The sequence below is a fragment of the Lutra lutra genome, chromosome 15 (genome assembly GCF_902655055.1).
Source record: "Lutra lutra chromosome 15, mLutLut1.2, whole genome shotgun sequence".
NCBI lineage: Eukaryota > Metazoa > Chordata > Mammalia > Carnivora > Mustelidae > Lutra > Lutra lutra.
Window position 1 is genome coordinate 54,724,404 of NC_062292.1, and position 12,010 is coordinate 54,736,413.

At 41.0% G+C, this 12,010-nt stretch overlaps 1 protein-coding gene across 17 annotated transcripts in view; it reads right to left on the reverse strand.

The window, feature by feature from the left end:
* The window catches only part of ESRRG (estrogen related receptor gamma), a 625,647-nt gene that overhangs the window by 13,066 nt on the left and 600,571 nt on the right, over positions 1 to 12,010 (reverse strand). For all 17 annotated transcript variants that reach the window (XM_047704102.1, XM_047704099.1, XM_047704103.1 and 14 more), the window contains one exon: positions 1,422 to 1,691. In XM_047704102.1, coding sequence (XP_047560058.1) covers positions 1,422 to 1,691 — 270 coding nt within the window. The remainder of the gene's footprint in view (positions 1 to 1,421; positions 1,692 to 12,010) is intronic.

Here is a 12,010-nt window from a genome sequence, read left to right on the forward strand (position 1 = left end):
CAAATTCTCGGGAAATTTCTCTCCCATCTCCCACTTTGGTCTTCTACAGAGCCAGAGGGGGTATGTGAGATGTCTGCATCAACAGTGCCACTTGTCATAAGGAATCCTAGATTACAGTTTCACAGGGGAGGAGGACAAGGGGGGGTGAACGGTGTGGTCAGCAATTAAAAGTATGCAATGCTAAACTCCATTATGAAGACAAATAGGAAAGTACAACTTCATTGTTGAAAACAATTTCCCTCCTATCAGTCCAAGGATGCACGCATCAATATTGTAGATGAACTGTTAATTACAAAATCAATTAAAAATTATTTCTAAAAACAGTCACGCGTCCCCGGCTCTCATGGGGGCAATTTGGGCAGAAGGGTCTCATCTCACTAGGACCGCGCCAAATCACAAAGTCGTCATCCACAAGTAAGCAAAAGCAATCTGGTTTTTCATTTTTCAGCGCGGCTGAGCCCAGCCTGAGATTGATCGTCACATATGGCCCCAGAAAACAAACTGTCAATACCTTGAATGCTGCAGAATTTGAACAAATAGCCATCCGCCCATTCAAGCCACTCATTGCATCCCATTTAACAGATTTTATTGACAGTTTCCTTCTTGTAATTAAAGGGAAAACTACTGGCCAGCAACCAAGATAAAGTTCAAAGATAGGGTCAAAACAAAAGCAGATGGAGGGGCACGGTGTGACTGTCAATGGTACACAGCATCAGAGTGTGTTATTGACACGCAGGTATCTAAAGATCGGCACGTCATTAAGGAGGGATCTATCCGGAACTATATGCAAATGCCAAAAGCGACTTAAGACCACAATAAAGCGGTAGTAGAGGCACAAAGGGAAAAACAACAAAGCAGCAACGATTTTTACTTATCAGAAGTTGCTATTTTAGTACATTTCCGTTCAAATGTAAAGACTGTTTATTCCCATAATTCTGCACCCTCACTGCATAGGTGGTACCTTTCAGAGAAATACTCCAGCAGAAGTTGCCTTCTACATAATTCCAGAATACAAGAAAACTAGAGTATTCGATAACCAAAATAAAAACAACACTATGTATGTTTTTCCAATTGCAAAATGTTCATTTATGAAGGGGACGTACCCACGGTGCACCCTTTTTTCACCTGTGCCTACAAGACAATGGAGGTAACGCTGTCCTGAGAGCTCCCATTTACCCTACACGTTAGGAAATGCACAGGCTGTAAAAAGTTTCACCGCTTTCAATAAACAAATATAATAAAAATAATGCAAGTGGACTTTTCTTATTTCTAACTTTTCACTAGAAAGCCGTAATGACTATAATTTTGCTGTCTCATACAAAACTTAAAACCGGGTTTAGCAAATCTCTGAAGAAGAAGTCGAGGGAAGGGTAAAACTGAAATATTAAAAAATGCAACAACGACCATGTTAGTATGCCAACCTGAATTAGCAAGAGCTATGGCTTTGAGGGTGACAAATTCTTCTTTCTCCAGCTTCATGCTCTTGTATTTCTTTACCAGCTGCAGGATAGCATTATTTAGGTCAAGAAGGCCTGCTAACTTGGACTGGTCTTCATCCATTATATAATCATCTGCATAGACAAGTTCATCCTCAAATGAAAGAGATCGGTATACGACACCAAGGATCAAAATTTCCATCCAAGCACTCTGCAGAAGGCTCATCTGGTCCGCCAGGGACAGTGTGGAGAAGCCTGCATGGGAAGATGGGCAGATCAAGTTACTTTAAAGCCATAATTTCATAATGCAACATTAGTTTCATATGGTAGTCAGCTTCTGCATCAGTGCTCAAAATTATGCTGAGCTTTGATGAGATGCTCTTAAATTTTCCCCTGATCATTGTGTGAATGGCAAAGTAAAAGTCACAAACCAGTTCAACTTGTTGGTGTCTTTTTTCCCTAGGTTTTATAGACACAGTTGAGGTAGATAGAACAGAAAAGTAGGTTTGTTTCTTTCATTTCAGAAGCAAAGAGTATGTAGTCTTTAGGTATAATTGATGTCTGGCTACAGTTTTTATAAATGTCTTTCAGGAAGTCAGATTTTCATCCATTTCATCTCTAAAAACTACTATTGATAAACAACAGGAAAATTAAAAAAAAAAAAGAGCTCCCAAATAATAGAAAACAAACAGTGTAGCCTCACCCTGTAGAGTGCAATTTGCAAACATTTCTCTGTAACAGTCAGACGCTCAGTGAAGGATGAGCGTTCATACACCCAAAAGAGCCCTCTTAGCTGGATATTTGTACCCACTGATATATAACATGAATTCCTCTCCAAATGGTGTTTATTGGTGTAAAAGAGAAAAGAATACTGAGTGGCCTGGCCTCTTCACCAAATCAAAAAGCCACAGTTTGTTCTTCTGATTAACATCCAGTTATTTAAAGAGTTAAATATGGTGGCAATGAAGTTCCGTGGGTAGGATATAGGCAGATCCAGATCCTTGGATTAAATATTGGCTCCACTGAGCTACTGGCTTTTTCACTGTGGGCAAGACAGTTTACTCACACCTCAGTTTTTGTTTGGGGGACACACAAAGTAACACCCAGCAAAATACTAATGCTATGCATTCAATAAACCTCGCTATATTAAATATTATTTTTATCTGAACTATCCAGATGACTCCTGTAATTCTTCACTAACAGTCTGGTCTGAATTCACATGTAACACATATAAAAAAGTTCCTTTCCGAGAAGACATGCAAAAAAAAAAGAGGAAATGCTGTTCAATAGGGAAAGAGGAAGTAGTATAATCAAACCTAGTTAGGAGTAAAAATATTTATTTATACCTCGTAGGGACGAGATCTAGATTCTAAATGGAAGTCTTAGTGAAGATACCTAATGATCAGCTACATACTTTCCCCAAGAGTCCTAAAAAATGAATGTTTCTTAAATCTTCACTTCCATTTCAAAGGTAATGCCCAGGGATTCCAAGGGGTGAGCAAACAGCCCTATGGTTATTGAGGACAACAATACCAGGATTTAAGATCCTGCCACCAATAATTCCATAGAAGGAGAAAATTTTAATAATGCAACTTATAACATCTATTTTTATTCCTTCTCTAGATCCTACTACCCAAATCATAACCATCCACTGCTGCTCAGTCTTCTTGGGCTCCTGCTTATGGTCACTGCTTTTGTCTCATTTTTATTCCTATCCAATTATTCACATCCCATCTGATATTAGAAACTACTGCACAATGAGGACAAGGAAACGATTTCCTGCCCTGTTGGTGAAAACTAGTGGTTTGCCACTTGGCACCATTAACTGAAGTGTTTAATGAAATCATCAAGAGGGATTAGTCCAGCTTTTATTAAAGGCGGGTCTTCACACATGTGTAAAAAGCATCTCTTTCATTGTTTATCAAGCCATTTACACATTACATGACAGATCTTCTTCTGAATTGGCGGTGTCAATCTTTCTTTCCTTTTTTTCCCACTCCTTTTCTCTTTCTGGTCATCCCATTGTGGGGTTACATAAGTTTCCTATTAGAATTAGAGATAAAACATGTGGTCACATTTTCAACAGAGTCCAAAGAGAAAAATAACGACCTAGTCTGACTAGGTTAGGCTCCATTTGCTTTCGATCTTGAGAATGTTACACTCACAGCAAACAAACCAGTATTGCTCCTTTTTCTATCCCATCCCCCGGCCACCCCCCCTCCAAGATAAAAGATGTGACACACATCCAAATATACCTAACTCAAGCAAAGGGAAGGGTCGGGGTTTGTTTTGCAAATGAAATAGATGAAGAAATAAATGATCATCTTAGAAAGTTATGAGCCAAAAGGGAGGAGTATTTTCCCCTTTGCCTTCGTGTGCTTGTTCCTTTTCATGCTTCCGAGCAGCCCTTCTCTCTGCCGCAGCAGATGGACAGAGCGCGTAGCCCGCAGCCCCTTCCTGTGACAGCCCTATTCTCCCTCCCAGACACCGCTGTTAGTAAATAGATTTACACATTCTCCAATCTCCACACATCTTTCTGCCGAATAATTAAAAGCAGGATGATTAGTTTATTGAGTGGAAGGAGGAACTTTTTTATTGAGGTCCGTCCACGATTTTATCAGGCCCAGCACTTTTACGGTTGTCAAGAGGACGCAGGCATCCAATTTTTCTTATCTGCCTGATTAATACAAACGCTGTTTCAGGACGCATTAATTAACAGATACAAATCTACGTTCTCATGGAAGGATCAATACGGAGAAGAAAAGAGGCATCACTGTGAATTTAGTGCTGATGATGGAGAAGGCACGCTATCGACAGTTACGTGCACGGAAACTTTAAAGTTGCACAGGGGCCCTTTTGTCCCTGTGATTTACAAATTCGCAATTTTCAGCCATAACAAGGTTTCACACATTTCTTTGGGGTTTAATTAAGCAAAAACAATAAAATTTCATTTTTTTTTTAATTTTTAGGTTGGTCCCGCAATTTGTCTGCTCTCTGTTGATGGCTGTGTGTGTGTGTCTCTGTGTGTGTGTGTGTGTGAGTGAGAATCCTTCCTATAAACCTAACTTTTTTTCTTTCACTTCTTAAGGAAATAAAAGGAAAAAGGTTAAAAAATAAAAAATACCATTTCTCTCTCTCTCTCTTTTTTTTCTCAGTGAGGATGGGGAGAGGGGTACAGCACAAAAGGTTTGACAAGTTTGCTTTGCTTGATAGCCTCACATCTCTTTCAGTTGATTAAAGGAAGTGTAATTTTGCAAAATGATAGGAAAAGGGACCATCCATGCTTTCCAGAATGTAAATAGAAGTCTGGACTTTTATCTCTTTGTGCTCTAGAAAAAGCTGACCTGCAACACTTTTAACCCTTTCCTACCACACCTCGGCAGTCTGGAAGCTGGCACAAAGAGAGCCTGCCCAGATGCCTGGGTGACAGGGACACAGCCTGGTGAAGAGACTGTTCTGCTCCCCTGGTGACAAAGGAGGCGGGATGCATAACAGAGCTAACACTGGAATACCACAAACTTCTTCTGCCTGCCCTTTAGGACTGCTGCCACACAGAACAACATGGAGATGATAATATTTTGATCAGGGGACCTGAGCAAAGTATAAAAACCTAAATGGCCAAGATCTAAATAAACCAAGTTTAAGGAATTCTCTAAAAATGTGATGGCTCTCTTGGTGCACATGTGCTTATATCCAAATGAGGATTACTTGTGTGCACTATGCCCAGCATTGAGTGGGGTTTTATGGCTACAGGGCTATGGACGAGAGGCCCTCATCCCCGATCCCATTTTGCTACCTTTGCAGAGAGAAACCTTTCTCCCCAGTGAAATAAAATACGCGTTACCGCTGTGTCGTTCGGACATCATGTTTTGTACATCCCAGGATCTTAATCTTTGGTGTTTGACAGGTTATAGTTTTAAATGTTCAGCCATATTACAGCTTTTTAAAATACACTGATACCAGGGCACATTTTTTTCTTTTCCTCTCCAACCATGGCCCATTCCACGCCTATCGCTGACAACTCTGATCTTTCTCCATCTCCGTCCTGGAATCAGTGCCATTTACTGTATCTCAGGCGTTTTGAGAGCAGAATGACTCTCTCCCTTGACCCGCAGTTAAATAGCATGTTTATCTGCGATCCTGTGTGCTCCAAATAAACCCGATGACAGTTGGGAATAACATCATTTGGAAGGATTGAAAAGCTTCTCAAGAGGCAGGTACCCCTGAAGTAACAGGCTTGAAGAAAGTATGCTTTGTGCCAACGCTCTTGCCTCCTTCCACTAGAAACTTCGGAGGATGACAGTGGTGCCATGGGCACTTGTCAAGCACTTTTTTTTTTTTTTTAGCCTGGCAAACTGATGCACTTTGCAGTCAACTTACAGAAAAGGCTAAGCATTTGAAAGTGTGAAGGGCAAAAAATATCTGATGGCTAGTCTTCAAAAATACACTTTCATTTCAGAAAGCATAAATGTTTATTTCCCGAACGGAGTGTTGACAGAAATAGGCTGCCATGCAGGCACCGGGGTTTAACCCCTGCTAGGCATTTTCTTCCTGCCTGCTTCCTGGAAACGGACAGCAAGCATTTGAAATCTTCAGGGTGTCTGTTAATATCGGTTAATCATGGCACTGATTTGCTTCGCTCACTGTTTTTGAACTGTAGTTTCTCTCTTCCACCAAAAATTGACGGTTTTCAACAAATAGCGTATCATGTTAGAACTGTAATTACTCCATAACGACTCACCGAGATGGTAAACAAAACTCATTGAGAGAAGCTGAGTGAGCACTGTGGCATGAGCGAGATCCTTTCTCTCCCGTACAAATAAACCCAGAATCACAATGGTGCTAAGGTCTGGTCTTCGCTATGAACAGATACACAGATGCATAACCCTTGTTATTATATATTGTATATTATAATGTTTATATAATATATAAAGACCTTTTCTCTATTCTGCTTTTTAGAGAGATGCACTTTATGGACTGGCCCTTAGTAGGGGCTGGAGTTAAGCAAGTACAGACGGTCAAGTTCTAAAATGAAAGCTGGAATCTTTACCTGGTGCCGTCAGAAGCATTTCTCTGAAAACTTTTCTTTATAATGGATGACAAATATTACCTATTATATTAGCACATGAGCATTAGACATCATACCTCCACTATTATCTTTTGAATCTTTATTCTTCTTGTCTGACTATAAACCAGATTTCAAAAGTTCAGACTCCATTTCACTTAGTTTGGGTCAAATATAAGAAAAATTGCAAAAATGGGATAGCTCCCCTTCTTAGAATGTGATCCTGTTTCAACATCTGTTGATTCCATGATTTCCTTACTTCCGTTCTTATACTTCCAGTAGGATTCACAGAGATTTTATGAGACCATTGTTTTAGAATAGTGGTTTCATAGGACAAATGTGAAAATCTGAAAGAACTCTAATTCAAAAAATTCTATGTGACAAACTTGAACACCATCCATAAAACTTAGCAAACAGTCTAGGCAGTGGTGACAAACTAAAAGGGGGATAGAATAGAATCCTAAAGGCAATACCTACCAGTCCAGGACAGAATTATCACTATTAACTGAGTTTACAGATGCAACTGGCCACCTATGCTGATCATGGGAATAGCCAAAGAAGTTTCAATTAGCCCACTCAGGGGCACAGAAATCGAAGACATGCCCCCGTGGCACTGGCATAATTCTATCTTTAGTAATTGTCCCTTGTTTCCAAGGGCATCTTGCTCGAAAAAGTAAAAGTATAATAGCAGCTAAAGAAAGATAGTCCCAAATGGCTATTCAGGGAAGTGTCAAAATGATGACCAGAGGGGGTTTTTTTGGCTTGTTTCTGTGAGTGTGGGAGGGTGACAACTGCCAACCCACTTTGAAAAAAGGACTAGATATAACGCAGGTGAATGTAAAGTAAGAATACAGAGAGTATCTAGATGGAGGGTATGCTTCCTCTTTGGAAATCCCACTTACCCTCCTACTGCTGAATGACTACAGAGGACCTAAAAACATTCCTTAAGCTTTCCCCAAACTCCCTGTTACTTGACCTCAACCTTATGTCTCCCAACCTCTCATCTAAGCCAAGAAGAAAGATAAGTGACTGGAGGGCATGAGAAAGGTATTGGCTGAGCTGCTTTAAAGGAGGGATACGTAATGGCTTTCTTTTCCTACAATTTTTATTTTGTACTAGTTGAAAACAGGAGAGCTCTGCCTGGCAAGTGTCATTTTTGATGTGACTAAAGTTGGTTTGACCATCAAGAAAAATGGAAGGCAGTGCCATATAATGTAGGACTCTTAAAAAAAAAATTATATAAGGGCATTTTCAGTCTCACTTTGGGATTAGATGGACACAGAGCAGGAAAAGCTCATTTTGAAGCCACATTCCTGGTTTGAGAGAAGAAGATCCTGTGCTTGAATCGGACTGGCTCTGCCCAGTCACTGCTGGGACCGGTCGGGAAATACCACAGGGCGTTACAGGGCCCTGACCGGGAGTCCAAGGAAGATGGATCCAGCCAGGGCATCAGATATGCAGGCACTATCTTCAGGAAATTTTGAGTCCTCATTAAATTTGGTCTAATATTTGATTAAAAAAAAAAAAAACAAGCCTCCAGGGATGCCTGAGTGCCTCAGTTGGTTAAGCGTCTGCCTTCGGCTCAGGTCATGATCCCAGGGTCCTGGGATCAAGTTCCGTGTGGGGTTCCTTGCTCAGCAGGAAGCCGTTTCTCCCTCTGCCTGCCACTCCCCCTGCTTGTGTGCTCTCTCTCTCTCTGACAAATAAATAAATACAATCTTTAAAACAAATAAAATAAAAAAATAAAAATCAAGCCTCCAAAATAAATGCACACTGACTCTATCTGAACTTTAAGGATCTGTAGCCTGACAGGCATTCCACAGACTTTTAAATAATCTGTGGGAAACAACTAATGTCAGATACCCCAAAGCTAAGGAGTTACTGCCACTGAGTGATATAGGAGGGAAGAGGCCAGTGTGGGGAGCAGCGACGTTGAGGTCCGCAAATCTGGGTTCTAGATCGAACCACACTACAACCACTAGTGTTAACTTGACCTCTGCTGTGGGTTGAATTGTGTCCTTCCGAAAGATGTGATAATCCTAACTCCCAGTACCTGTGAATGTGACTTTGTTTGGAAATAGGGTCTTTACAGATGGTCAAGTTAAGATGAGGTCATTACGGTGGCTCCTAATCTGACTGTAGCTTCATTAAAAAAGGGGGATGTGGGCAGAGACAGACACAAACAGAAGGAAAATGAGGTGAAGATACACCGAAAATGCTACTGACAAGCCAACGGATGCTCGGGGCTACCAGAAGCTGACAGAGATTCTATCTCACAGCCCTCAGAAGTAACCAACCCTCCCAACACTTTGAGCTCAGACTTCTAGCCTTCAGAGCTGTGAGACGATACACTTCTGTGGTAAGCCGTCTAGTGTGTGGTTCTCTGTTACAGTAGCCCCAGCAAACTAATACAGACCCATGGCTGACTCCTCATTTGTCAAATGTGAAATGGAGATTATACATCTCTGAAGAAGCTTCCAGTTGCAATGCTGTGTGATTTGGAGTACCACAGTGAGCAGTACTGACAGGCAGCACAAGGCTGTGTGGCTAACGGTGAGCACCTCAGACAAAGACCACTGGACTGGGAGTTGGTAGACCTAGCACTGGGGGCCACCTCTCCTGCCAAGTACCTGTATAACTCTGAGCAATGAGTCAACTTCTCTGGCTTCTGCTTTTTCATCTGTAAAGTGAGAAAGTAGAAAAATATGTTCCCAAGGGTTTGTTCCAGCCCTAAGTTACTCAGTTCCCAGTGGTCCTACTATAGCAAAATTTAAATCAATTGCTATTCAGTGCATCTACGGTAAGGGAAGCACCATGCCTGGACCCACCAGGACATACAAGATGAGCGTAATATAATCCATACCCCTGCGATGTTACTGCACAGTAGGAAGAAATGAGATCACGATGAGGAAAAGAAAGTAGGTACCACTAGGAATGATCAAAGTGTACGTATATGTGAGGGAGGAAAGATGGGTGTTTGTTTGTACACATTCTCCCGATGTATCCATCACTTCTCTCCTCCCTGCCTCCCCCCAGTTTTGGTCCAGACGTCTTTCATCTCTTCTGGGATACAGGGATATTGGTATTTCCTTCTTCCATCCTAACCATGGCTACTCAAGCATTCTTCTAAATATGAACTCTACGCGTGCCACCTGCTGACCAAAAGGCATTCTTGGCTTCTGTGTCTCCGAAAAACCAAACACGAACCCTCTGGCACAGTATGGCATTTCTCTCCCTATTGGGCCCTTTTCTTCCTTTCCTGCCACATTTCCTGAAAAATCCTCTTCTGGTAACTCCTCTGTAGACAGCCTCGCACACTGAAATGAAGAGCGCATTTTCCCAACCCAGCTGGAAACTGCTTCCCAGATTAACGGCATCATCATCCACCCGCTGCCTCCCTCCCAGCTCTCGGGGATCTATCACCAAGTCTCCTCTCTATACTTCTGAAATCAAGCATATACACTCCTTTCCATTCCTACCGCCATCATTACTGTTCCTGTGTAACATCCACAGGCACAGCTGCAAGTTATAAAATAGGGAAAGACAGGGATGCCTGGGTGGCTCAGTGGCTTGAGCCGCTGTCTTCGGCTCAGGTCATGATCCCGGGGTCCCGGGATCGAGTCCCGCATCGGGCTCCTTGCTCGCGGGGAGCCTGCTTCTCTCTCTGCCTCTGCCTGCCACTCTGCCTGCTGGTGCGCGCTCTCTCTCGATCTCTGACGAATAAATAAATAAATAAATAAATAAATAAAATCTTAAAAAAAAAAAATAGGGAAAGACAGAAGTAAGCAATGGAGTGAAGGTGACCATGTCCCACCCAGCAGACAGCTCATTCCCTGTGCGCTGCCATGTTCTCCAAGCTCGTAATAGTGGAGGCCCCCTCTTCCTTGTTCCTTGCGGTAATCCCAGCACCTGCACCAGTGCCCACCACATAGCAGGGGCTCAATAAATATGTGCCCAATCAATTAATGAACAAATCCTTAACAATTTATTGACTGGCTTTTGGAAAGAACGGGACATGAGGAATCACGACAGCATTCTAGATATCAGTCCCCTCCCCTGGAAAGAAAAATCTGAATATGCAACAAAAAAGTTACCTCATTTGTTTCTTCATAATTCAACGAGTGTTTATCAAAGCACTGATTATATACGTAAAGCTCTTCGCTTATACATGCCTGTATAATATGTAGGATTTTCTTTGGAGCCACTTAAACTCCGGTAAAGTTCTCTCTCAACCTCAGCTGGTTCCTTTTTAATTTATAATTAAACTTGACATTTTAATCGTATGGCCTACTTTCTTGTATATTTACAAATAACTGTTCACAACAGATTCTGTGATAATGTCACAATGACTTTTATTATTTACAAGTATCTATAATTAATTTCTCTTTTTCCTACTAGTATAACTATATTAACAATGTGTGAATTTATCTTCTGTAGCAAGAACTTTAAACCTCTGAAATCCGAGCCTAGCCAGGAATGAAAACAAATACCCTTTGATTCTTTTTACTTGAAGGAATTAAAAAAAAAAAAATCTGTATGTCTACTTTTTTAACATAGAGTCTTTACAAATCACACATCTAGTTTTTGTAAAACCCAAATAACTAGTAAAAGCACGTTCCACTTTTGGGTGGGGGGAGGCAAGCAAATTGAGAAATCTTGGGTTTCCTCTCCCTGAATCAAAAGCTGCAAAGAGAAGACAAAGCAGTAAAAATGTGTTCATAGGGCATTTCCCTCTCACTCCATTTTAGGACAATGGATTCTCACTAAGTAAATACTCACTTGTCAGAAGTATTTGCAACACAACAGCCATTGAGTGGCACCAAGGGAGTAAGGTGACTTCCCATTTTAAAGCAGCAAATTAGACATTTACAAACAGCGAAGATGGTACTTGTCGGTTATGACCTTTCACAGAGTCTGTGCAAGTAGGTGTTAACGTAATTTAAATGCCATTTAGACATGTTTCAGGTTTATCAAACTGGTTTGTATATCCATTCCTATGTAATAATTTTGAAGGGGAACCATTTCCACCTGCTGTAGGAACAAGCATAGCTGGAGATAGTCCTACGGAAATATTCTGAGCCAGTAAAAGAGGATCCATTTAAGTCTGTAAGAAGTCAGGTTGGACCTTCAGGAAATCAAGCAGGAGGCCAAAAATATTTTTAGTAACACAGTTTTTGTATGCGCTCCCCCCCTCTATTTTTCGTATGAAAAAATACTTAGCTGAGAGTTTGGACTTAGGGGCAAACAAGTTATCTCTGTTAGGGATGATAGTTTTTTAAATTAAAATACAGATATGAGGAGAAACAAAAGAAGATGAATTTTGCTAACATAGGTTCTAGAACCAAATATATGTTTTTGCACCGTCCAACATTTTAATAAACTAGCCAATAATCATTTTTCAGACTTCAGCAAGAGATAAATGTACCTCAAATATTCTTTAGAACTTTTGGAGAAACAACCACAACTGTAACTTTTGGTGAACATTTAAAAAAAACAAACAACAAATTCT